Below are 27,802 nucleotides of genomic sequence, written 5' to 3' on the forward strand. Positions count from 1 at the left end.
TGATTTAGATATCATTCCAACAAATGACACTATAGCAATTGTGGATTGCAAAGATGGATAAATAATTTTTTGAATGAAAGTAAAAGGGTATCATAATAAAGTATTAAAATTTCATAGCTTTGAAGTTTTAATTTAGAAAGTGAAGTTTCTCTTTCACAAAAGTAATCTTTGAAGGATACTAATCTTCTTTAGTTACAGTCTCCTTATAAAACTTAACTGTTTGAACTATGCACACATCAACATTTACCTGTTGCTAAACCACCACCCCCTTCTTCTGTGCTTCAAAGAGAAAATCTCATGAGTGCAACACAATTTTTTTGTATTCAGATTTGTGAGTAATAATATAAACCCCTTTTGTGGACACTAGAATAACATTGCAGAGCACAGTAATTGCTCAACTGATGGCATCTTTCTTTAAAACCAGAATCACTGATGGGCAGCAATTTGTTGGAAGAATCTGAACTACACAGTAAGAACCTGGTGTCAATGAACTCTCCACCTAGCCTTGGTGTTGAATCTTTGCACTTGCCGGATCCGGAATCAATCATTGGTATAAAGGAAGGTGAGAAATAGTTTCTGTCTAATCAGAAGGAGGCCCTGTATGACATGAAAATAAAGATGAGGACAGATGGTCTTGTGTTTCTAATGGTACAGTGTAATTTAATGTGGTTACATGGAATACAAGTGAGTACAGCACAGAAAAGTTAGCCATTAGTTGATGCGAGAAGAGGTGGCTTTTAAATCTTCCTTGATAATTGTATAGTAGTGGCGCTGCGGGTTAAACCGCCGAGCTGCTGAGCTTGCCGATCAGAAGGTTGGCGGTTCGAATCCACGTGACGGGGTGAGCTCCTGTTGCTAGTCCCAGCTCCTGCCAACCTAGCAGTTCGAAAACACGCAAATGTGAATAGATTAATAGGTACTGCTTCGGTGGGCAGGTAATGGCGTTCCGTTCAGTCATGCCGGCCACATGACCACGGAAGTGTCTACGGACAAATGCCAGCTCTTCGGCTTTGAAACGGAGATGAGCACCGCCCCCTAGAGTCGGACACGACTGGACTTAATGTCAAGGGAAACCTTTACCTTTACCTTACAGCACAGAAAGGTTAGCCATTAGTTGATGCGAGAAGAGGTGGCTTTTAAATCTTCCTTGATAATTGTATAGTAGTAGTGGAATAATTTTGGGTCGCCAATTTTATTGCATATGCTTTTGGGAAACTGAGAAGTAAGACTTGGGAAAAGAATTTTGATTTTCTTACAGATATTTTCTGTCCCTTGAAGCAACTGTCTCATCTTAAGACTGGATGCTTTCTTATTTGGGATGGTCATTTCATTCTCTGTAATATCTTATCTTACCTTGTGACTTCTTTTGCAATCCATTTTCTGCCTGGACTGGTTAATATTAATGTACTTTATAGATTGTCTAATGTATCCTCTGAGTTGGACATAAATTGAGAAAACTTGATTATTCCAAGCACACGTTGTTGCTGCCTAATTATTAAAATTATTGTTATTAAAATGTAAATCTAATTGGCAGAAATCATAATTGCACAATGTCTTTAGCCTAAGGTGAGTTATATGAGGAATGTTGAAAAAAGATTTATCCTTTACCAAAATATGCTTTCCAACGTATTTTTTAAAAAGTATTTTATTTTGTTTACTGCAGTATTGGATTATTTATTGCTGTATGTTATGTGGTGCCAACATAACAGTTCCAACACCGATGCCAAGTGGAATCAGTGGAATCCTTAAATTCAGTAGTTCTTTCAAATGGTTGAAACCCTGGGAGACTTTGGGGTTCTTGCAAGAGACCTTACAAAATTTCAGGCAAAAATGCTGAGATACAAGATTGTGATGAGAGTGGTGTGATGTTTATATATTTATTTAATCTATATAGCTGCCCAACTCAGCAATGACTCTGGGTGGCGAACAGTGATTAAAAATAAGAACAGATACATATACAAAAATTAAAATACACAGCAGCTGAGAAGAACAAGTCATTTGCATAGCCAGAAGATGGCCCCAGGCCTGAGCACAGAACCAGATCTTTAGGGCCTTACAAAAGGCCGGCAGGGTTGGGACAAACCTGATCTCCAGAAGGAGACAGCAGGCACTATGGCAGAAACGTCAAGCCTTCTGGGCCACACGAGGCTACACGTTCTGTAGCTGACAGGATCTGGAGCATGCCCATCCTGCCAGACTGGACAGGATGGAGAGAAACGACCAGGGGCATGACCAGTGCTTTCTCAGTCCCATACCCAGGCCTGAATCCCAACTAAAAGGGTTCCAGATAATCTGTTTCTTCCAGAGTCTTCTGAAGCTGCAGCGTGATCACCTTCTCTACAGCCTTCCCTAACAAGGGAAGATTGGAAACTGGACAAAAATTGACCAGACTAGTTGGGTTGAGCGATGGCCCCCTGGGGAGGAGGCACACCACCACCTCCTTAAGAGCCAGTGGGACTACTCCCTCCCTGAAGGAGGAATTAACTGCTGCCCAAACCCAACCACATGTCCCTTCCCAGGCAGCCTTAACTAGCCAGGAGGGTTATGGATCTAATCCAGAGGTGGCCAACCTGACAGCTGTGAGAGCCCTATTCACTTCAGGCTCAACAGGATCAAACTCTTCCCAGATAATCATGCAAGACCCAGCCCCTGTAACCTCCACTGGCCCTGCTTCAATGCTGGAGTCCAACCTAGAGCAAATCCGAGCAATTTTATCTGTCATATTCCTGGCATATTCCTCACAGCACCCTTGTAGGTGAACCTCAGAGCTATTCTCTCCTAGGAGGGCCTGGGTCACCCAAAACAAGACTGCTGGATGGCTATCTGCAGATGCAATAAGGGCCCAGAAATCTTTATGTTTCACCACCCTTACTACCATGAGGTAGGCTCAGACAGTGGCTCTAGCCCACATTTGGTTGGGTTTGTTCCTTGTCGTCCACTAGTGGCACTCTATGTTCTCTTCTCCCACTTCATCTCCTTAAGCTCCTCCATAAACTAGAGTAGTTCTGGGATGCATGGGGGAAGAGAGGCTGCTGAGGCATGATCTGATCCCAAGCCTTAGGTGGCTTTGGTGGGGCCATAAAGCAGACCCTCCAGAATAATTCCAAGCTCCCTCTGAAATCCATTTGGGTCCATTAGTTGCCTGGGGCAGACCAATCAAATAAATCCAGCCTCCCTGTGGTGGGGGGTGATGCCAAAGAATTGCAAACTTACCAGGGAGTCTGTCCATGACAGGAGAGAAACCAGTGTCTCCCCAAATCCAGAACACCTTGCCACTGCTCTGAAAGAAAAACCAGGTCAGGGGTATGATCATTGTTACGCGTTGCATATGAAGTTGCATATGAGAGCACTGAAATCTTGCAAGATGTTGCCCATACAATGGATTGTTATCATTGTATAAATAACACTTGAAAAGGTTGCCAATGTCTACTGTATGTTAGTATTCCTTTTTTTACTGGAACTCTCATACATTCTTTTCTAAATTCTATACAGCAGATGCTGTACCTGTAGACTGAGAGTTTTTTAAAGTATCATTTACTTTTCTGCTTCACTTATAGAGGTTCTAGCTGAAGCAGCAGCAAATTCTCTTCATGATGCATCTGATGTGGTTTTGCCATCTCATCATCTATTGCCCATGTCAACATCAAGGCACTCTTACGGCGTGTCATCTTTACTACAATAAATTTTCAGGTCTGGAGGTTTCTGTTTTGAAAAACATAGTGCTAGTCTCTTTAACTTCAGAAAACATTCACTCCTTCTGTGATTGAAGGTGAGAAATTTGCTTGTTTTCCTACTGAGGAACCAGGCCATTCTGAAGTACACATATCCTTCCCACTTGCTCAGGAGGCAGAGTTAGAAAAAATTCTAATCTCAGTTCCTGCGGGTCAGGAGAATTCCCTTTCCCAGGTCCAGCTTTGCCTTGCTTCAGAGAGAATGCATGCCTACACATTCTATCTGCTGACCTCATGGCACAGACTACCTCAGCCAGTGATTTCTGTTATTTTTACATTTATTTTTCCTTGTTTTTCTTTATTTTTTTTTTCCTTTTCTGTTTGCTTCAGCATGCTGAGCTAAGCAACAGTAATGCATTGTCTCTTAGGATTTTTCTGACAGGGAGATAAAGAGAGGTTTAGCTTCCAAGTGTATAGTGACATATGTCTGCCTCCCCACCATGATCCCCTGAGGTGGGCAAGATCCCTGCTCCTGAATCACCAGCCATGGACCACCCACTTTTAATAGCTGGCAGTTCCTTTGAGAAGCTGGAGAGTAGGCGCTGGAATGGATGAAAGCCAGCAGCAAGTGGTACCTTATCCGCCCACAGTTCTTCACAAATGGAAAGACATCATTCAAACTAGCTTTGTCATGTAATATCCCCTCTCAAAGGCCCAGTGAGTTTTTGATCCTCAGAGAACCTTAGGAAATCCATGGCCTCTGTGGAGCAGACCTATGTCCAAGATCTCACACCCTAGGAAGAACAGAAAGGGCCAGAAGTCCCATTTTGGAGGCCTCCCTGCCCCCACAGCAGGATAATGTACAGTGGGGGAAGGGAAGAGCATCCCCTCTGCTTCCTTGGAGGATCCATCTGCTGACTGTGCTGCAGGGGCAAGTACCAGGCTATTTTTGTAGGCAGAAAAGGCAAGTCATTAATTGGGAAGTCCTCCCTAACACCAATTCTGTCTTGAATGTCTCCTTTCACACCTAGTGAGAGAGAGGGAGGGGATCTGTCCCTACATAAGGAAGAGAACCAGTAGACAATTCCTGAGTCCTCCAGTCTTTTTCAAAAATATGCTACTCAGTAAAGTCTGTAGGACCCACGGCCTAAAAGATCAGAGCTGTCCACTTCCTTGGCCTCATGTTGGATCTGCTGGTGGCCAAGGTCTTTCTCGTGTGTCAGCCCTTCAAGGTAGACCAGACTAGGAAACTAAAATTATGAATGCTAATACTACTTTTATTATAAGGTTACAGTAATAGAATCTTACAAGTCTGAATGTGTCTTTCCCCTCCCTCCCTTTATCTACAAGAGAACTAGGGACGGTCAAGCCTGAGACACTTTCTCAAATTATATTTCTGCCTGGGACTCAATATATATTTTTTGGTCTGACCGTGGTCTTGGTTGCGGCTCTTCCTGTAGGATACTCTTACAGCCCATTATGCTGTGGCTAGTAGCCTTCCCCATGCTTCCCCTCCCAGAAGTATTCAACAAAGTCCAGGGGGAGAGTGGAGAGGATGCAGGGAGAATAAGGAATAGATTCTCCTTGGCTACCAAACTCTGTACTTTCCCTCAGGCAGCATTAGTTGATTCCCCATGGCAAAACTGGTTTGGGAAGCCATGCTAAAGATAAGGACACCCCCAAACATCAAGAGGACAGGAAAATGGAGGTTTTAATAGCACAGAACACATGAGGCAACAGCTGTAGCCACAAGGCCCTCCCTGGTTACTTTTAGCAAGACTTCCATTGTTCAAACAAAACAGCTACTTGAATTCATATCTCTAGAGCATAGTAGCTCAAACAGGGTTTGAATAAGTTAGCCAAGGCAGTTGCCTTCATGGATGATGCTAATTTGGACAGTGGTCATTTCTTAGCCAGAGGTTTGGTTGCTAATGTGGCCACACAAGACAACTTTTTGTCTCCAAATTTGTTACATACGGCCCATTCAAGTGGGGCAAGCTATTCAGAGACACCCTAGATAATGTCCTAACTGAGACTAAAGATAAAAATACAGTCTTGCCTGATTAGTTAATCAAATTTATCAGGCCCCCTGAAATTATTTTACCCCATTTCTCAACTCTTGCAAGGCAATCAAACACCAGCTGGCGCTGAAGTCCAAAAACCAGTTCCAGATCATACATTGAGCAAGTCCCATGAGGTGAGAGATTCTTCAATTCATGTACCATATTTTTCATTGTTCCAAAGAAAAATGATAGGACATCATCCTGGACCTCAAGCAAAACAATTGCCCTATCAGATGCTAACTTTTAGATCATGATAAAGTATCTTAAGAAAAAAAATGCCATGTGTACCCCTATTTAGATAACCTGCAGAGCCAGTCACCATTGATTGAACAGGGAAAGAGGGTCATCCATACCATGTTGCAGACTCTCAAGGAACAGAGACAATAACACTACAGCATCTTGGTGCCATCCTGGACTCATGTTCTCTCTGCCAGAGGAGAGGAAAGAGACTATCCAGCAGCTGGTCATGTCATCTTTCAGACCAGCCACCTAGTATCTAGGGCCAGATGATTGCCTGCATAGACTCAGTCAATGAGTTCCATCTCTTGTCCCCTTCAGTGGATGCTCCTTCCCATTGCAGTGTCATATTCCAGTGCTTTATAACACAAAGATCTTGCAGATGCCTGGTGATCTCAGTAAAGGTGAGACCAGGAGGCTGTTTTTGGTCTGTCAAACTATTAACGTCCCACTGATGGAACCTGCTGAGCCAAAGGAGATATAACCACTCTGAACTCAGCACATTACACCTATATGTGTGGAGCTTGAATGAGACTACTTTGGTAGCCTAGGGTATGATGTGATACAGACAGACAGACATAGGAATGAGTAAGACTCATTGTCATTCATTCCATTAGAAGTGCAACTACCTTTGCTGCCCTTGATACTAAAGCCCACCTGGAAGACATCTGTAGGGCTGCAACATTGTCTTCTGTGTCCTTTATAACTCTTGTACCTCAGCTGTAGCACTCTTCAGCAGGAAGATACTAAAGGAAATAGTTCTGAGCAAAGACTACTTCCTGGGACATATTACACCCAGTGAAAGCTTTGGTATATTCCACTTAAGAATACACTGGCTTTACTGTAGGAAAACTACATCAGACTTACTATGAATGTTCTTATAGCAAAGACATGGTGTTCAGCCCACCAAGATATTGTCAGAAAAAGGAGAGAGACATCAATATTTGCATTCTAGGAGTCTAATGTAACTTTCCTGTATTACTTTCTCAAGTATTATTTTTCTGGGTTCCCTTTCTGGCTTGGTGTTCTGAACTAGGGAAGGGAGCTTTTATTTTCCTCCAAGAACTGACATTGGAATCTTTTCTAGCCCACTTCTGGAGGAGTGGGAAGGAGATACCCACTTCAGAATGCTCTGTCCTCACTGTAGAAAAAGGACCTTCATGGTAAGTCCAATATATCATTCCTAAGTATGGTGTAATTTCACTGAAGAATTTGATCAGTTCAGTGTAGTAACAGTCCTTACATTTATCTGAAGATGTTTATTTTAAATTTTATTGGAGGATTACAACATTCCTTTTCAAAATTTTATTGAAGGTAGAAAATTGATTTGGCAATCTGATCTCAGGACTATAGCTATAACAACAAGTATTTACAGAATGACATTTGCAACTATTCCTTACAACTTGTTGGATGGATCTCTAATTATAAATGTTCAGGTGGGTTATATTGGGATGGCTTTAAGTTTAGGATGTGCACTGCCCAAAGTGGTTTTGAGTGGGCTTTATAAACATTCTGTAAAATAAATAATATATTTTCTTGTGCCTTAATTCAAGTAATTCTGATTTTTTCCCCAGATTATCTAGAGAATTGCTAATACAACTTAACAGGTTGCATTAGATAAACTAATTTTTGCTCAGTTTCCAAATTTGGGTAAGAAATATGCCCAAAAGCTGGTTTCCAATATTTACTTAGGAGGTAAATGCACAATATAGCTTGCTGCAGGGAGAACTGTGAAGTGGCAGGGAGAATGTGGTATCTGAGTATTTGGCTCCTTCTCAACTTACAAACATTAATTTTGGGCAGGGGTCCCCAAATTCCTCAGCTCATCAACCCCTTCATAAAATTTCAGATTGCTCATCAACCCCCAAACATTTATTATATGAAAATAATCTAATAAATACTACTTTAATAGTACTATGAATAAATATCAACAACAACAATGGATAGTCCCATCAGTCCTTGGGGGTCAAGATTAATCACTTTGGGGAACCCTGGTTTTGGGTGACTAGAAATGTGTGGACTGACTAATCTTGTTATTTCACATTTTCTATATTGGTAATTATGTTTAATTTTAAAAGTATGAGATAAAAATGATTCAGTATTATTTGAACTGCTATATTCATTCTTCAGAAGTCTGAGCTAGAGATACTAAGAAATAAAATGAATGCATTTATTTCACAGTTACAGAAGAACAACAAATCCGTGACATACCAAATATACGACATGAAGCTAAAGAACAGGCTATTGTGATGCTCAAGTTGTTTGAAATTTGAATTCCCAGAATGTGCAGTGCCTCTGATGTACTTCTCATGACCTGGAGGCGAAGAGGCCTGGACTATGGTTATACTTCAGTCAGTAAAAACTTTGTTTCCTAAGAACAGATGGAACAGCAGCTATTAATTTTGGAATTCACGTTTAACCTGGTGTCCAAAAGCCAGGAGATAATGTTCTTGTACCTAGTTCAAAGCCAGGTTATTTTTTTTTCTTTCTTGAAGTGACCATAAGCTCAACATTATATTGGCTTGTTCTTCTTGGAGGAGTATCTTTAGATAGTAATAAATTCTGCACCAAGGTGCTGCAGTTCTGGTTTTACTTCTGAATTATAGAGGCAGTTTGGTGGTACTCTTTGAGCTGGAATTTCTGCATCCCCATGCTTTGTGTGGATATGTTCACTAATACTGCTTTTGCTCCAAACTGAAGACCTCACACTATTCAGCAGATTGCCTAGCTCACTCTTGCTTCTTGCTGTGGTATTTTAATTTCTAATTATTAGGTTTATTAGAGTTTTAATTTAAAAAAAATCAAAGATAGAAACTATTCAGTGGCATTCTGTTGTAAATAAACGACATACTTCCATTCCCAAAATGGTTGAGCGTGTATTTATTTGGTGGCTTTTCAAATATAGTTTGCCTTACACAGAAGTTCAAAATGAGTTACAACTTCATAAAAACACAATGCAATTATATGCAGTATAAAACACTAATGGAACATTAAATTTAAAATTAATTTGAAATGATTACGCAGACACAAATAGAAATGGCAGATGAGAGAAGCACTCAGTGGTCACTCAATTCTTACCCTATTAATAAAGACTTGGTGTGCTTCAAGAATATACTCAAGAGGAAAAAAACTGGGATGCAGTTAGAATTATTTAGTGCAGTGTTCTTGGCTAACGCTCAAGGGCTCATGACTATACTTTGAAACAGACTTTGCATTTTAAGATTTTTGGCTCGATATTAAAGCTTTGGAATCTACATTAAGCAATTTTTATCTTCCTATAAAATACAAGATGACAGATTTGGATCACATTGAATTAATTATTATGCAAATTTTAGGTTGTACCTAGGTCTTTTGGTTGAAAGGAGCTGGACCCATTGTAATTATAGGAAATTTTGAAGTTGGTTATTTATTGAAACTTACTCAGCTAAAAGTTCTGTGCAAAGTGTTTGAAAGAGGTGTTTGTAAACCACAGACACAAGGGAAGCACTCCTAGAAGAAGGTAGTGATATTTTCTGGAAGGCTCATTACTCAAAAGGCTTTCCCAGTTGTCTGTGCGTGTTACAGATTTCTGCTGGGACTTCCTTGTTATTTAGGTTGTTGGGCATCAGTTTGCTTATGGGAAATGCACATTTTGTGACTAGACTTACTTATCAGTGTTAGCATCTTCAACTTCCAAATGTGTCCTCTGACTCAGACCAATTCGGGATGACTGATGTATACACTCTCTCTATATATACTCTCCTCTTTCACCCTCTTGAGCAGTCTTCTTTTAAGCAAGATCTCAAAAGTCTAGCATTAACCAAATTTAATATTGCCTCAATAAGTCATATTGCTAACTACAATACCTCAAAGTCACATAATTGAAGATTTAGCTTCAATTCTTCTGCAGCTGTCTAGTCCTAAACTACATTTGATTAAAGAAAATAATATGCTGTAGGCAAATGGAGACTTTTATCAGTTTCTTCTACTTTAATTCCAGTCTTTTTAGTCCCTCTTGAGATAGTTGTTTTATGATGTCAGCCTCAGTACCTCTCTGGAACTTGTGATTTCTGTTGATTAAAAACATTTGTTATATTATTGTCAGTAAAAGTACCAAAGTGATAATTATAGTTGCAACATTATCACATCTGAATCCTTTCTAAGAAGCTCATGGTAGCATATGCAGTTTTCTCATCCTTTCAACAACCTTGTGAGTTGTGACTCACTCTTCTTACCTAAAGTCAGATAAAGAGGATTATGATAGGGAAGGAAATTTTATCAACTGTCTTAAAGGGCAGTTCTAAGATCATCAAATGTTATGCTGGAGGAATTGCTAATTTCTAAAGTTCATTGTTGCAGGCAGGATAGAAGGGAACAGTTGCCATCTAGGTTCTCTTGTTATTTTCCTTACTTCCATATCCATTTGCAATAACAGAAAGGAAAATGATAATGCCAGTGCAGCCTGCCTATTTTGCAGACCTGTTGAAGAGATGAGGGGGTTGAATATACCTTAAAAGATGCATGGAATATCTGGTTTCATATTCCACCACAGGCAGAGATAATGCTAGTGAAATATTGACATCTACGGAGGCTTTGTGTGGGCCTCTGAATATATTGTCTCACCGCAATCAATAGCCTTTTGGCTGGCTTCAACCTTGCTATGCATATTTTCAGTACAGATATATTATGTCCTTTTCATACCTTTTTGATTCAAACTGCTGCTGCTTTTCTACTGGGTCAGTGGCTTCTCTCCCCTTCTTTCTCACAAACTCTTCATTCAACCCAAACTGCTGCAAGGTGTCTCTGAAAAGCTTCTGTGCTCCTTGACAGGCACTACGCTATGAAGTAAAAAGAGAGGTATCTTAGAAACATTTTTCTCTTTCACGAGTAAATGAAATATTCAAAAATAGATTAAAATTATTCTTAGGTAAACTGTCTAAAGTAGGACAGGTGGACATTTAAGACTAGAAAATAGGTTCTAAGTAATATGTTTGAGGTAATTTTTAAAAACTCATCAATTGCAAAATATTTACTGTTGTGACTTGTTCAAACAGATAAGGTCTGTTTTTCACTCGCATCTTCATCTCTTCTAGTTCTTTCTTATATTCTCTTGTTCTTTTTTGGCCATTTTGCCTGAAACAAGAATTAAGTTACTGTCTAAAATAATCTGAATTACCTTTCTCATTAATTTGCAGTGCTAGGAAAGTAATCTATACACAAAATAGGTTTTTCCATACAGAAATAATATGCAATAATAGAATGTTGCTGTCTACTTGCATCTCTGTTTCCTGAAAGCAGAGTTTTGTTAAAGCATGCACACAAGTGCACACACTCATTTTCAGTTCTCATAGTGCTGGTCCTCAGACCAAGACAATAGAAATGCTTAAGTAAAACCTCAGGAACAATATAATTTTTCATAAATGTGCTTTGAAAGACTTTTATTGAACAGCTCAAATTTCCTCTGATATAAGATAGAAGCTCCATGGGTGTAAGCTTGCACAATTTTTTGTAATCACACTTGTTTTGTAAATCACTGTGAGTCTGCATTGATTCAGTAGTATATAGGTGGAATGAAAATAAACCAGTTAAGTAAATAAATAAACATTCTTAGAGTAGCTTTTTTCAACTGTTACTGTGTTGTTGACAAAAACAAGGTATTACAGTTGGAAAGGCAAATAGCTAATTTGGTGCAACACAGGCAGGATTCTATAAAACTAATACCACAAGTGTAGTTTCTCTGCTGCTTAAAGCCAATATGCAACTGTACTTTCCTAAAATCTGGACCAGTGATGATAAAACAATTGGGGTATGAACTCAATCCTTGCTCAAGAATTCTTCCAACTGTCATCTGCAAGACCATTTCACATTTTCAAGACAGCCCAATTCACTATGGCCTTTATGAGGTCCTGTTAAATGTATATTTGGTCTTAGATATTAATGTTCTAATTGCATTCATCTTTATCTTACATATATAATTAAGCTTCCTGTATATTTCTGACGGAGAATTATCCTAAATGGTGCCTTATACTTTTTTTTATACTTAAAAAAAAATAGCAATAAGATTTTCCTCAATGGGAACTTTTAGATTCAATTTGAATTCTTTTTCTATCGGAGAATGTTATTTGGTAAACTGAAGCTCTCTATCAGTACAATAAGTACATTCAGTGGTGAAGATAAATCCCATTAATCCAGCAAGTTTCAGTACCTTGGATACCTTGAGACCCAGTATGGTGTAGCGGTTAAGGTGCTGACCTAGAAACCAGGAGACACTGAGTTCTAGGCCTGCCTCAGACATGGAAGTCAGCTGGGTGACTTTGGGCTAGTCGCTCTCAGCCCGACCCAGGGCTTCTGTTGTGGGGAGGCAGGAGTATTGGGTATGTTCGCTGCCTTGAGTTACATATAAAAAAAGTGGAATAATAATATCACACTTCTACTGCATTCTGTGTAGGGCTGCCCTTGAACACTATATGGAAGCTTCTGCTGGTGCAAAATAGCTGTTAGGCCACTAATCAGAGCACAATATTATACTTACAGTGAGAACCACTGTTATGTAGTGGCTAAGTTGTTGGACTAGGACTGGAACCATCCAGATTCATGTCTACTTCAGCCATGAACCTTACTGGGTGACTTTGGGCTGGTGATTATATTTCCACTCCACATATCCCACAAGGTTTTTATGGAGATAAAATAAAGGGAGATCTCCAAAAAAACTAGTGAACTCCTAGAGAAAAGGTAAGAATTTGTTGGTCCCAAGGAAGTAGGGTCGTTGGGGCTATAAATATGGCACCCACTGTATGTATGAGATACATCTTAACCATATCCTTTTGGCTGGTTAAGGCCTCTCAAGAAATAAGACAACATGCAGTTGGATCCAGGGGGTGGTGAATTCATCCTTGCGTGAGTGAGTGCTTTCACTTGTGCTTAAGGATGTGGTGATCTGTCATTGGACAAAACAGTATTGGGTAATATTGTCCTGTTTTCAACCTGGTTTGGTTGCAGCTTTAGAGTCCCCTGGAAAGAATAGATTATTTGGACCTCTTTCAGTCAGGGTTCAGACTTGGATATGGTACCAAGATGGCACTGACTGTACTTTCTGATAATCTCTGGTGGGATCAGGATGGTAGTGGCATCCATCCTGCTCCTACTTGACCTCTTGGCAGCTTTCAATACCATTTCAATAGCATTCATTATTATTCATACATGAAAAACAGCTTTATCCTGCATAATTACCAGAATATAGGATACTTTGCCTTCAAAAATAACATTGGTCTCCACTTTCTATTTATTTATTTGTAAAGAAGTTAACACATCTTTTTAGTCTGACCTTTTAAGTTAATATTGTTCTGATATAATTTTAGTATGTTTTATTTGCTTGCATACAATTCTGGCAATAATTGTGCAAAAGCAGTCTATAAATACAAATAAATAGAGTATAAATTAACAACACTTACACAAACAAAAGCTAATCCATTCCATCCAAATAACACATGAACACACAAACATATACATGTAAACAGTACTAAGTAAACTATATTTAAATATTTTGCTTCAAGTATTACTTGGTAAATTTAGAATACTGACCAGTTTTGCTTCAGTTTTTCTTTGTGTGTCTCTTCCAAACTTTTATGTGGATCCATAGCTTTTGCTCGACAATTCACTGATTTATGCATTGCTTGACATTTTTTTCTTTGTAGCTCTGCCCAGCGAGCTCCTTCATTCTCTTTGTATTTCTTATTTTCTTGGAGGAGTCTATAAAGACAGATGTGGCCAATAGAACATACTTATTTCAAAATGAAATCATAAGTATATAAAAACAAAGATCAAAGTAAAATCAGTTAATTTCTTACTGTTAAACGTTTACTTTTTAAGCCACTCTGTATTGTGTTTGACAGCACCCTTTAATTCTTAGCTTTTTCTTGTAATATGGAATATATTTTCAAAGGTAACCCCCATCAGATATTGATTTGGATTGGAACTAAGGAAACAAAGGCGGAGAAGTCAGTGTAAACCACAGTGTTTCTACTTGGTCAGCATTCAAATGACTTCATTAACTTATTTGCTCCAGTTCCAAGTCAAGATATGATGAACTTAAGAAAGATTATGCCATTTTGTGATAAAATATTTCTAAAAATATTACTATAAATACATTTATTTCTCAATAGTATTTTATAGAAATGTTATTACTTACTTAACAGCACTTGCCCTCTTTCTCACTGCATCTGTAATATATATTGGAAGCGTATTGGTAGAGAGGGATGAAAGACAAGTCAAAGACCGACTTCTTTGTATTGGTGCCTTAGAAGGTTGTTGAAAGTCCTGAAAGCAAAAATACTTATGGCTAGTTTTTAAAAAACATCTATAGAGAGCACAATTTTAAATGCATGAGTTCTTTCATATGTGTGTACACTGCATGACTATTTAACTGTTACTTTACCAATTTGCAAAAGCCTTGTTAATATATGCCCTGTTAATACATGTACTCTTCGGCAAAGGATCGTTACCTTGTTGTGGTGCCGGAGCTTGAGCACCTCAACGATGCCATGAGCTAAACCGTGAAGGGCCACCCAAGACAGGAAGGTCATGACAGAGAGGTCAGACTAAATACGATCCCTGGGGAAGGTAATGGCAACCCACCCCAGTATTCTTGCCGTGAAAACTAAATGGATCAGTACAAACAGAGATATGTCGGTATACCATCGGAAGATGAGACCCCCAGGTGGGAAGATGGTCAAAATGCTACTGGGGAGGAACAGAGGATGAGTTCAACTAGCCCCAGACGTGATGACGCAGCTAGCTCAAAGCCGAAAGGACGGCTAGCGGCCGACGGTGCTGGTGGTGAACGGCGAATCCGATGTTCTAAGGATCAACACACCATTGGAACCTGGAACGTAAGATCTATGAGCCAGGGCAAATTGGATGTGGTTATTGGTGAGATGTCAAGATTAAAGCTAGACATTTTGGGTGTCAGTGAATGAAATGGACTGGAATGGGCCACTTCACATCAAATGACCACCAGATCTACTACTGTGGACAAGAGGACCACAGAAGAAATGGAGTAGCCTTCATAATTAATCGTAAAGTGGCTAAAGCAGTGCTTGGATACAACCCAAAAAACGACAGAATTATCTCAATTCGAATTCAGGGCAAGCCATCTAGCATCACAGTGATCCAAATATACGCCCCAACCACAGATGCTGAAGAAGCTGAAGTAGAGCAGTTCTATGAGGATCTGCAGCACCTACTGGACAACACGCCTAAAAGAGATGTTATTTTCATCACAGGAGACTGGAATGCTAAGGTGGGCAGTCAAATGACACCTGGAATTACAGGTAAGCATGGCCTGAGAGAACAAAACGAAGCAGGACATAGGCTGATAGAATTTTGCCAAGACAACTCACTCTGCATAACAAACACTCTCTTCCAACAACCTAAGAGATGGCTTTATACCTGGACTTCCCCAGATGGACAACACCGAAATCAGATTGACTACATCCTTTGCAGCCAAAGGTGGCGGACATCTGTACAGTCGGTAAAAACAAGACCTGGAGCTGACTGTAGTTCCGATCACGAACTTATTGCACAATTTAGGATCAGACTAAAGAGATTAGGGAAGACCCACAGATCAGCTAGGTATGAGCTCACTAATATTCCTAAGGAATATGCAGGGGAGGTGAAGAATTGATTTAAGGGACTGGACTTAGTACATAGGGTCCCAGAAGAACTATGGGCAGAAGTTTGCAGCATTGTTCAGGAGGCAGCAACAAAATACATCCCAAAGAAAGAGAAAACCAAGAAGGCAAAATGGCTGTCTGCTGAGACACTAGAAGTAGCCCAAGAAAAAAGGAAAGCAAAAGGCAACAGTGATAGGGGGAGATATGCCCAATTAAATGCAAAATTCCAGAGGTTAGCCAGAAGAGATAAGGAATTATTTTTAAACAAGCAATGCGCAGAAGTGGAAGAAGACAATAGAATAGGAAGGACAAGAGACCTCTTCCAGAAAATTAGAAACATCGGAGGTAAATTCCAGGCAAAAATGGGTATGATCAAAAACAAAGATGGCAAGGACCTAACAGAAGAAGAAGAGATCAAGAAAAGGTGGCAAGAATATACAGAAGACCTGTATAGGAAGGGTAACAATATCGGGGATAGCTTTGACGGTGTGGTCAGTGAGCTAGAGCCAGACATCCTGAAGAGTGAGGTTGAATGGGCCTTAAGAAGCATTGCTAATAACAAGGCAGCAGGAGACGATGGCATCCCAGCTGAACTGTTCAAAATCTTGCAAGATGATGCTGTCAAGGTAATGCACGCCAGCAAATTTGGAAAACACAAGAATGGCCATCAGAGTGGAAAAAATCAACTTATATTCCCATACCAAAAAAGGGAAACACTAAAGAATGTTCAAACTATCGAACAGTGCCACTCATTTCACATGCCAGTAAGGTAATGCTCAAGATCCTGCAAGGTAGACTTCAGCAGTTCATGGAGCGAGAATTGCCAGATGTACAAGCTGGGTTTAGAAAAGGCAGAGGAACTAGGGACCAAATTGCCAATATCCACTGGATAATGGAAAAAGCCAGGGAGTTTCAGAAAAACATCTATTTCTGTTTTACTGACTATTCTAAAGCCTTTGACTGTGTGGACCATAACAAATTGTGGCAAGTTCTTAGTGGTATGAGGATACCAAGTCATCTTGTATGCCTCCTGAAGAATCTGTATAACGACCAAGTAGCAACAGTAAGAACAGACCACAGAACAACGGACTGGTTTAAGATTAGGAAAGGAGTATGGCAGGGCTGTATACTCTCATCCTACCTATTCAACTTGTACGCAGAACACATCATGCGACATGCTGGGCTTGAGGAATCCAAGGCTGGGGTTAAAATTGCTGGAAGAAACATTAACAATCTCAGATATGCAGATGATACCACTTTGATGGCTGAAAGCGAAGAGGAACTGAGGAGCCTTATGATGAAGGTGAAAGAAGAAAGTGCAAAAGCTGGCTTGCAGCTAAACCTCAAAAAAACCAAGATTATGGCAACCAGCTTGATTGATAACTGGCAAATAGAGGGAGAAAATGTAGAAGCAGTGAAAGACTTTGTATTTCTAGGTGCGAAGATTACTGCAGATGCTGACTGCAGTCAGGAAATCAGAAGACGTTTAATCCTTGGAAGAAGAGCAATGACAAATCTCGATAAAATAGTTAAGAGCAGAGACATCACACTGACAACAAAGGTCCACATAGTTAAAGCAATGGTGTTTCCCGTAGTAACATATGGCTGCGAGAGCTGGACCATAAGGAAGGCTGAGAGAAGGAAGATCGATGCTTTGGAACTGTGGTGTTGGAGGAAAATTCTGAGAGTGCCTTGGACTGCAAGAAGATCAAACCAGTCCATCCTCCAGGAAATAAAGCCAGACTGCTCACTTGAGGGAAGGATATTCAAGGCAAAACTGAAATACTTTGGCCACATAATGAGAAGACAGGACACCCTGGAGAAGATGCTGATGCTAGGGAGAGTGGAGGGCAAAAGGAAGAGGGGTTAACCAAGGGCAAGGTGGATGAATGATATTCTAGAGGTGACGAACTTGTCCCTGGGGGAGCTGGGGGTGTTGACGACCAACAGGAAGCTCTGGCGTGGGCTGGTCCATGAAGTCACGAAGAGTTGGAAGCGACTGAACAAATAAACAACAACACATGTACTGATACATCCTGCAAAATTCCAAAATATACCATCATTATCACACAGAAAACATTCACTGAATGCTTTTTACCCAAGTCTCAAAGAAAAATAAATTTATTCTATGCAAAATATGCTGGCTAGTCCTTTCCCTTCTACTGCAGATATAACTTGGAAGCCTTTGCAATGATGTGCCAGCTTTTAGTTTTATGTTTAATAATTTATTTTAAGTCCTTTCCATAGCTCAGCAGCTGTGTCCATTTGGTCAAAAATGGAAGTAAAATACAAATACAAAATATTAATAACAGTATTTACAAAACCACAGGGCTTAATAAAAAATAAATTCTTAATAAAAAATGAATTCAGGGTGCAATATTAAAGTCTCCAGTAAGGCATTCCAGAAGCCATAGGATTCTGCAACCCTCCTCTCTGCAAGTGGAGAGGGATGTTTGCCTTGGGAGGTTGTTGGAGATAATGGTAAAATGAGACACTATGGCTGTCTCACTGGCAGCGCTTTGCCACTAATAAGGCTAAGAACAAGGCATATCATGGAGGCCAAATAGCCACAGTGTTTTAGGCCATCATGTTTCTCTGGCATATCTTCAGGTCTCAATCTACTCTGGCTCAAAACCTGCTATATAATAAACACTGTTCAACTGTTAAAACTTTTGACAATGGATAATGTCAGCTAGCAAGACCAAGACTTCTCCTCCCACCATTAGGATTGTTCTGGCTGTATTGGAAATAAGTGTCTTGTAGCCTCTACTTTTTAATTCCTTCTCCCAATAGAAACAAATATTTTTATGTTGGAGTTCCAGTGTGGCACCCAGGAACATCAACATGCCAGCACATTTCTCCTTTGGCTCCCACTAGGTTAACCATTCCACATTGGAAACGTGCCTATCTGCCAACAAAAAGGAACATTCTATTAAATTGGTGCTTTGCCCACCATGGCAGCCATTTTGTGAATCAGGAAACCCTACAGAAGACATATTGCAAAAGCTTGTACAACACATTATCTAAATGTGTCCACCAGTCCAAAATGGTTAGAGGGATCCTTTTCTATTGTAAATGCCATCAGCGTTGAACTTCAAACATAAATTGATATTGTTATGGGTTCTTTATTCCACAGCAAATATATGTATGCTTAATCTAAAACTTTCCAAGTGCTGAATGATAGAGAATAATTAAATGTTTATGTTGAAGATATATTTGCATATGTAGGAGTACAAAGAAGTTAAAGCAATTCCTTTACCATAATCTTGTCACACATTTTATGTCTGCAACTGAGATTTGATGTTCTCAGTCTGAATGGTTTATTACGAGTTGCTTCTTTAATTTCTTGTTTGCTTAGTACTTCTCTCTGGAATGCCCAGTAAAGTTCTTCAAAATCAGGCACTGATGTGTTAATTCTTGGCTTAAAACTAAAGTTGTCCTGTAGAAAGCTTAACTTTTGTTCCCTATTTTTGGAGGCAATTCGGGATTTTTTGTCTCTTTGTTCATTGCCAAGCTCAATGGGGGCCCAGGAGTTTTCCAATAATTCCTTGGCTCTCAACTGAATACGGATTTGTCTTAAGAGTTCAGCTTCTAGGAATTAAAAACAAAAAAAAATATGAACATTCATACTATGATGTAAAATACCACAATGGGAAATATTAAAGTACAACAGTCTTTCTCAATGTGGTACCCCTTTTGCCATGTGGAAACTATAACTCCTAGTCAGTATAGGCAGCTGGCTAGGAATTCTAGAGAGGCTTCTGATATAGAAAGCTAATGGGGATTGAGAAAGCAAAGTATACTGAGGCTTCCAAATAATAACAACAGAAATCTTTAATTCATAAACAAAAAGACAGAAATAAATTAAAAAATGATTGAGGTTAGCCCACTTCCTCCTGGACTTCAGAAAATAGTTGAAGATCTGGTTTTGCCACTATTCTTGGAGTGGGGAGGGGCTGGTTGATTCCCTAGCCCTGCTGGGACCGGTTTTATCACGTTATGGGCTGGATTAGATCGGCTGTTACTTGGATTTCATTGTATTTTACATTTATTGATTACTGGTATTATTTATTTTATTGAATTTTAAATTGTTTTTCTTGTGAACCGCCCAGGGTCCGTGTGGGGGAGATGGGCGGTGATAAAAATATGATTGATTGATTGATTGATAAATAAACGATTGCTTATGTGCTATCAAATCAGTGTCCACTGATTTGTCAACCACATAGATTTTCTCTAGGAAAACTAAAAATCCAAAATATTTAAAGTTATATAATAGAAAACTTCTTTGTGAAATATACAACCAGTTTGAGTGTATGTATTATGTTTGTTGAATTAAGTGTTCCGCTTTCCCCAGTTTATTTGATTAATTTACTTGCTCTTACATTGGACAAGTCTTTGTATTGTGGTTGAATAAGAGAGACAAAAGTTCAAAATCAGATTAGCATAGCAATATTTCTCCTTCACAAATGAAGGGGAAATGTTAACAACCATCACTATATGTGTCATGAGTGAGGATGGTGAGTAGGGGGCTCCCATCCAGGCTGTAAAGCGCATGCGTAGTACTAAGGAATTAGGTGGCCATTCAAAGAGACACAGATCGGGCCTGCCTTAGTCTTTGTGGTTTATATGTCTGGGTTTTTCCCACGCTTCTTCAGTTTGTTAGGATTCTCTGTTATGTAGCAGTAATAAAACACTAGAGACCTATTCCTTGTCTCAGCGTGGTTCCTGGCTGTTAGGACATCAATCCTAACAAACTCCTACTCCCATCGAAAGAGGGAGGAACAAAGAATTTAAAGGGGAGACATTTGGAAATGTCTTCAGAAAACCAAGAAATTCGGCTCGCCATCCAACAATTGGCAGCAGCCCTGCAACAACACCAACAACAGGTAGATCTACAGGTCAACACATTACAAGCTGCCATGCTACAGCAGTTACAACAACCAGCTCCGATTAACCCACAACCGGCGCCAGCAGCAGCAGCAGCTCCGCCAGTAGTCTTGAGATCCCAGGGTAGTCTACCAGAGAAGTTTGGAGGAGTTTTCCTTTGAAGACTTTCCATCATTGCCCAGTTCCCATGGGACCTTAGAAGGAGACGTCGAATCTTATCCAGCCTCTGGAAGGGAGGGGGCTGAAATGGAATGTGAATCTGGAGAGGAGGGTGATGTCATGAGTGAGGATGGCGAGCAGGGGGCTCCCATCCAGGCTGTAAAGCGCATGCGTAGTACTGAGGAATTAGGTGGCCATTCAAAGAGACACAGATTGGGCCCGCCTTAGTCTTTGGGGTTTATATGTCTGGGTTTTTCCCACGCTTCTTCAGTTTGTTAGGATTCTCTGTTATGTAGCAGTAATAAAACACTAGAGACCTATTCCTTGTCTCAGCGTGGTTCCTGGCTGTTAGGACAATATGTCAGGAAAGTCAAAAGTGAATCTTTGTCTAGATTTATTTATTTATTTATTAAATTTAGCCACCACCCATCTCCCCCCAAGGGGGGGACTCTGGGCGATTTACAACAAAGATAAAAGCATTTAAATACCACAAATAAATATAAATACAAATATAATATTAAACTTAAATACAATATAAAATCCAGATGACGATAATAGAACATCACGTGTATCTAAAGGGGCCATTTTAGGGCTCTAACCATCTCCAGGTGTGATTACTTCCCTTCCCGCCCCAAGTGAGGTGGCAGAACCAGGTCTTCAATTGTTTTCGGAAGGCTGCAAGAGATGGAATCTGTCTTATCTCTGGGGGAAGGATGTTCCAGATGGCAGGAACCACTGCAGTGAAGGCCCACTTCCTGGACCCCGCCAGATGGCATTCTCTTACAGACGGGTTCTGCAGCACGCCCTCTCTGCACGATCCGGACGGGTTGATTCAATGGGGATGAGAAGGTTCCTCAGGTACCCTGGACCCATACCATGAAGGGCTTTAAAGGTAATAACCAACACCTTGAATTGCACCCCGAAGCAGACTGGTACCCAATGCAGCTCGCAAAGCAATGGTGTAACATGTGCCGATCTAGGAGCACCAAGAATTGCCCATGTGGCTGCATTTTGGACTAGCTATAGCTTCTGGATACTCTTCAAGGGTAGCCCCATGTATAGCACATTGCAGTAGTCTATATGGGAGATGACCAGGGCATGAGTGACCATGCGAAGAGCCTCCCAGTCCAGGAAAGGGCGTAACTGGTGCACAACATAAATTTGTGCAAAGGCCCTCCTGGCCACGACTGCCACCTGCTCTTCGAGCAGGAGTTGTGAGTCCAGCAGGATCCCCAGATTCCACACCGGGTCTGTCTGGGGCAGTGCAACCCCATCCAGAACCAAAGATGTTAAATTCCCAGATACTGAGGAGCCCCCTACGCACAGCCACTCCGCCTTACCAGGGTTGAGCTGAAGCCTGTTGTTCCCCATCCAGACCCCCACAGCCCCCAGGCACCAGGAGAGGACAGTCACAGCATCACTTCACCCAGGACGGAGATGTACTGTATAACTGAGTATCACTGGCATATTGATGATACCTCATCCCGTGATGACAGATGATCTCGCCCAGACGTTTCATGTAGATATTGAAAAGGAGTGGAGAGAGTACTGAGCCCTGTGGCACCCCACAAAGGAGGGGCCACAGGCCAGATCTCTCACTCCCTAACAACATTGATTGGGACCGGCCTAGGAGGAAGGAGGTGAACCAGCGCAGAACTACGCCACCTACCCCCAACTCCCTGAGCCGACCCAAAAGGATACCATGGTTGATGGTATCAAAGCCGCCGAGAGGTCAAGAAGAGCAAGGATTAATGCACTGCCCCCATCCCGCCAGAGATCGTTGGTAAGTGTGACCAATGCCGTTTCCGTTCCATATCCAGGCCTAAAACCTGACTGAAAGGGGTCTAGATAATCCGTTTCATCCAGAACCCTCTGGAACTGCAGCGCCACCACTTTCTCAACCACCTTCCCCAAAAAGGGGAGGTGAGAGACTGGACAAAAGTTGTCTTAAACAGTAGGATCCAGCGATGGCTTTTTGAGGAGGGGGTGCACCAGCACTTCCTTAAAGGCCGCTGGAAACACCCCCTCTCTCAAAGATGTATTTAGCATCTCTTGGACCCAACCGCATGTCACCTCCCGCGCTGCTTTCACTAACCAGGAGGGACATGGATCTAGTTGACAGGTGGTGGCATTTACAGTCCGGAGGTCCTGTCCACTTCCTCGGGCCCAAAAGGATCAAACTGTTCCCAGATAACTGGGTAAGTACATTCCCTGGGCATCTCCACAGACCCTGCCTCATGCTTGGAGTCCAACTTAGAGCGGATCTGAGCGATTTTATCCTGCAGATGCTCAGGAAACTTCTCAGCACAGCCCTGAAGATAGGTCACCGGGCCCCCCTTTTCCAGAAGGGATTGAGTGACCTTAAACAGGGTCGCTGGGCAGCATTCTGTGGATGCAGTAAGAGCTGAGAAATACTGATGTTTCGCCACTCCTACTGCCACAAGGTAGGCCTTAATAGCAGCTCTAGCTTGTGTTCGGTCGAGTTTGGTCCTTGTCTTTCTCCAGCGGTGCTCTAGACATCTCTTAATTTTCTTCAGAACCCTCAACTCCTCTGTAAACCATGGGAAGTGTCAGGTTCGATGGGACGAGAGAGGCCGCACAGGTGCGATCCTGTCCAAGGCCCCGGCCGCCTCCCTATTCCAGGCAGCAGCCAGGGCCTCCACTGGACCGTGCAGCAGATCCTTGGGTATGACCCCCAGCTCCCTCTGAAACCCCATAGGGTCCATCAGTCACTGAGGGTGGACCAGTCAAATGCGTCCTGCCTCCCTGCAGAGGGGGGCAGCATAGGAGAATCTCAAGGCCACCAGGGTGTGATCTGACCATGACAAGGTGGTGATATATGTGCTGTGCACCAGTTACGCCCTTTCCTGGATCAGGAGGCCCTTCGAACAGTCACTCACACCCTTGTTATCTCTCATATAGACTATTGCAATGCACTCTACACGGGGCTACCCTTGAAAAGTATCTGGAAGCTTCAGCTGGTCCAGAATGCAGCCGCGCAAGCTGTCTTTGGTGCCCCCAGAAGGGCACATGTAACACCGTTGCTGCATGAGCTGCATTGGGTACCAGTCTGCTTCCAGGTCCAATTCAAGGTGTTGGTTATCACCTTTAAAGCCCTACATAGCATGAGGCCAGGTTACCTGAGAGACCGCCTCTTCCCCATTACATCAGCCCGTCCCACCCGATCGTGCAGAGAGGGCATGCTGCGGACCCCGTCTCTAAGACTTCGTTTGGCGGGGTCCAGGAAGCAGGCCTTCTCTGCAGTGGCGCCCACCCTATGGAACATGCTGCCCCTGGAGGTGAGATTGGCCCCATCGCTCCTGGCCTTTTGGAGGAGTCTGAAGACCTGGTTCTGCCGCCTTGCTTGGGGCGGAGAGGGGAATAGATCTACATGGGGATGGCTGCTATAGACCACTCCTCCCACATTTGGACTGCTTTAGATACTTTTGCCACTTGGACTTTTTTATTCTTTATTCTTATTTATATTCTTTATTATTGTAATTTTATATTGTGGATTTTATTATTGTTTTAATTGATTACTGTAAACTGCCCAGAGTCCCCTGACAGGAGGAGATGGGCAGGGACAAAATAAATAAATAAACAAACAAACAAATAAATAAATATCCTTTACCTTTGAGTTTATCCCCAAGCATTGGCTCATACATGGACTTGGGGATCTTCTTCCTGACCTTTGGTACTATTTTCTTAACTGGGGTTAATATGTTCAAAAACTTCTGTCTGATGGCCTCTTTTCTCTTCTCTTCTCTTTCCTGAAAGCTGAAGGGTTTTTGCATTGAAAGAAGTAGCTCCCTTCTCTTTTGAGTTTCCACTTGTCTACGGATTTCATTCTTTTCCATTATTTCCTGGTAGAGTGGCAGATAGATATGAGCAGGCACAGGTTGTGCTTTGAACTGTTTCTGGCATTCTGCATCTTCTTGCATTTGCCTTTTGTATGTAGCTGACTCTATTTCACGCAACACATGAGATTTTAGAATTTGAGATTTTCTGTGTGTTTCTCGAAGGGTCATCTTGAAGGGCTGAGGAATGGTAAGAGAGGAAATCCAAGTAGCAGAGGCACTCTTTGGTTTTGAACAAGACTGAAGAAATGAGTAACGATTTTGCTCATCTTTTGAGCTATCTAAAGTAATGTTAGACAAAGAGTTCCAGCTTCTTATGTTACCACCTCTGAGAATAAGATTAAAAAATAATGTTAAGAGAGGCAAAGAGGATGACAAGTTACATTAGGTAAATGAAATAAGCTAGGGTATAATTAGCATAAGTTTTCAAGGCTATTATTTTATTGTCATTATATTAAACATTTCATTAAATGTTCTTTAAAATACTATACTTGAGTCTGGGACTGTTAATCTTGAGGAAATAGTCTTTGGGATTATAAATCCAGCCAGCTGTGTTCTAGATCCAGGCCCTCCTTGTTGGTCAGGGCCTCTCAGGAGGTAATGTGTGATTGGATTCATGTGCTGGTGAATGCATCCTTGAAAGAAGGGGGTAGTTCTGCAACTGCTGAAGGAGGCAGTGGTCTGGCTCCTCCTTAAGAAATCATTGCTGGATCCAGCAGACTTGGACAATTTTCATCCAATAGCCAACCTTCTCTTTTTAGGGAAGATGGTTGAGTTACAACTTCCAACAGCTACTTTCAGTTTGGTGTCAGGTTGGGGTAAACCACTGAGGTAGCCTTAGTCACAGTTTTTGAAGACCTGTGGCAGTAGGAGAAGGGAGGAGAGAAGTGTTCCTCCTTTTCTCATCAATCTTCAATACCACTGACCATGGTGTCCTCAGGGGATTAAGAATAGGGGGCATGGTGTTGCAGTGGTTCTCCTTTCCTGAGAGATAGGTTTAGTCAGTGTTGATGGGGGGGTGTGATCAGAAATCTAGCCCTTAATCTGTTTGTGGGGTGCCTCATGGCTTTACCCTCTCTCCATTTTGGCTGGTAAGGTCATCTGTTAGCACAGGGCCAACTATCATCAATATGTTGATGATATTAGTTGTACATATTTGCCTTTGGCTGACCAAGTAATGCTGCATTGGTGTTTTTCCAGTTTCTCGAGGACATGGGGAGTCTGGATGGGGAAGAACAGGCTTAGACTCAACCTGCTCCTGAGTTTCTGCCCCACAGGATCTGGATCAAGGGATTTTCCAACTTTAACTCTGGATGGAGTTGTACTCTCCAACTCAGAGACTATCTACAATTCAGGGATCCCCTGGACTCACGACTCCTACTTGAGGAGTAGGTGGCAGATGTGGCCAGAACTTTTGCACAACATTGTCTTGTGCATTACTTGTATGGTTTCTGGATCAGGAGGCCCTGCTTACAGTCACTCACACTTTAGTTACCTCCCAGATGGACTTCTGCAATGTATTCTACATGGGGCTGCCCTTGAAGAACACTCAGAACCTGCAACTAGTCCAGAATGCAGCAGCACATACTGTATAGTCATAGTACCTCAATATGCCCATGTAACACCACTACTCCGTGAGTTCCACGAATTCCTGGTAGACTTCTGGGTGCAATTCAAGGTGCTGATTATCACCTATAAAGCCCTGCATGGCACAGGGCTGTATTATTTGTGTGACTGTCTCTCTCCTGTTATTTCTGCTCACCCCACTAGGTCATCCAAGGTGGGCATATTCACAGTCCCTTCCTTGAGACAGTGTCATCTTATGGGACCTATGAGACTGTTTTCTCTGCTGGTGTGCCTGCCCTTTGGAACATGTTCCCACACAAGGTGCAGATAGTTCCAAGCCTACTAGCCTTTCATACAGCTATGAACACTTAGCTTTTCTCCTGTGCATTGGACCAGGATAGTACTTGAGCCTGTTTTGTTAGGAAAGAGGGTGGCTATGTATGTATTCCATGGTTTTTCTTAATATTTGTTTTATACTGTACTTGTATGCCACCCAGAGTCATAAATTATGACTTTGGTAGCCTTATATATCCTTTAAATAAATAATTACGTACTTGTACAGTGATGTATGATATGAATTTTGCCATCTCCATGATTACATAGTATAATTTGTTAATCCCATGGAAGAAAAACCTACTCATCTTACCTCAGACCTTTATGGAATTTTTTGGGCAATACCAATTTTCCGTTGCCCTGGAAAAAATCTTCTAGTTCCTTGTCTTTTCTGGATGGATGATTGTTTTTCAGCTTTACGTGATACATGAGTCCTAATTCTAACAAACATTGCCTGTTTCTCCTTTTGAGGGCCTGAAGTGAGTCATAAAGCTTATCACATAAACTTGAAGTAGCTACTTGGTCTTCTTGTGGTTGAAGAAAATCCAGTAGCTGATTTCTGTTGGACCCAGTGATGTTACTACTTAGTTCCACTTCTGATTCTGACTCTGACTCTGCTTTAATCGGAAATACCTAAGCGAAGTAGAATAGTAAAACCAAAGTATAAAACAAAGGAAGAACTTTAGAAAAGATGTTTTCATTTCAAACTTACTGATTGTATTATCAAATGGTTCAACTGTGCATTGATTTAATTAATTACTATTTTCCTTCAAGGTAATCTGTTTTGATGTTACATTCACTTTAATGTTGCTACTTCTATGTATGTACATTTTAGAGTAAGAGCCTAAATTCAGCCAGGATTACTTTGAATAATAGCAATAATTACACTTGCATTAACTAGATCCAATTTTTCATAGTTACTAAAACATGTCATATTGCCAGCCACCGTCGGTTTTTCCAATGGCATCAGCCATGATGCCTCCCACCCAGCTGGTCTCCAAGGGTGTGGCTAATGCAGGCAGAGGAAACCTCCAAGGACAATCATGGAAAAGACCAAGTCGAGTTAAAGCAGCCTCTGTCTGCCGCATAAACAATCCACTATCCATCATCCCGTGCGTTTGCTTACCCGTTGTGGCTCTTCTTGAAGAGACTCGGCTTCGCCAGTAACTTCCAAGACTGTCATCTTTCTTCCACTACTGTTATGTCCTCCAGTATTAAACAGCTCCAAGCTTACCGTGCTGTTGTTGCTCTGTCCAATAGTCACCCTTCTTTTTTGTTTCTCTCGCATAATCACCAATGATAGAGGGGCATGTTGTTAGGCTCCGCCCCTGCTGAGTTCTCATTGGACAGATTCTGTTAACCTATCCGTTGTCATGGTA

At 41.4% G+C, this 27,802-nt stretch overlaps 2 protein-coding genes across 10 annotated transcripts in view; one reads left to right on the forward strand and one right to left on the reverse strand.

Annotated features, from left to right (window-relative positions):
* ZNF410 (zinc finger protein 410) overlaps positions 1-8,836 on the forward strand; it is a 20,851-nt gene extending 12,015 nt beyond the window's left edge. For 3 of the 9 annotated variants that reach the window (XR_010066911.1, XR_010066915.1, XR_010066914.1), the window contains exons 10-14: positions 425-562; positions 3,558-3,690; positions 5,798-5,868; positions 7,059-7,134; positions 8,153-8,836. Coding sequence is in view for 1 of the 9 variants with exons in the window: in XM_063290084.1 (XP_063146154.1) it covers positions 425-562; positions 3,558-3,682 (263 nt within the window). In the remaining 8 variants the exon portion in view is untranslated. Of the gene's footprint in view, positions 1-424; positions 563-3,557; positions 3,691-5,797; positions 5,869-7,034; positions 7,135-7,285; positions 7,408-8,152 lie in introns of all 9 variants that reach the window. The other 6 variants (XR_010066912.1, XR_010066913.1, XR_010066917.1 and 3 more) reach the window with 6 other exon arrangements.
* FAM161B (FAM161 centrosomal protein B) lies at positions 8,835-27,711 on the reverse strand. The gene is made up of 9 exons (XM_063288933.1): positions 27,550-27,711; positions 26,737-27,056; positions 24,299-24,852; positions 18,881-19,212; positions 14,139-14,266; positions 13,532-13,699; positions 10,984-11,083; positions 10,652-10,788; positions 8,835-10,020 (listed from the first exon to the last, which is right to left on the reverse strand). The coding sequence occupies exons 1-9, from the start codon at positions 27,709-27,711 to the stop codon at positions 9,936-9,938; spliced, it is 1,986 nt and encodes a 661-aa protein (XP_063145003.1). The 3' UTR covers positions 8,835-9,935.
* Positions 27,712-27,802: the final 91 nt, after the last annotated feature.

Source organism: Candoia aspera, chromosome 1 (assembly GCF_035149785.1).
Source record: "Candoia aspera isolate rCanAsp1 chromosome 1, rCanAsp1.hap2, whole genome shotgun sequence".
Taxonomy (NCBI): Eukaryota; Metazoa; Chordata; class Lepidosauria; order Squamata; family Boidae; genus Candoia; species Candoia aspera.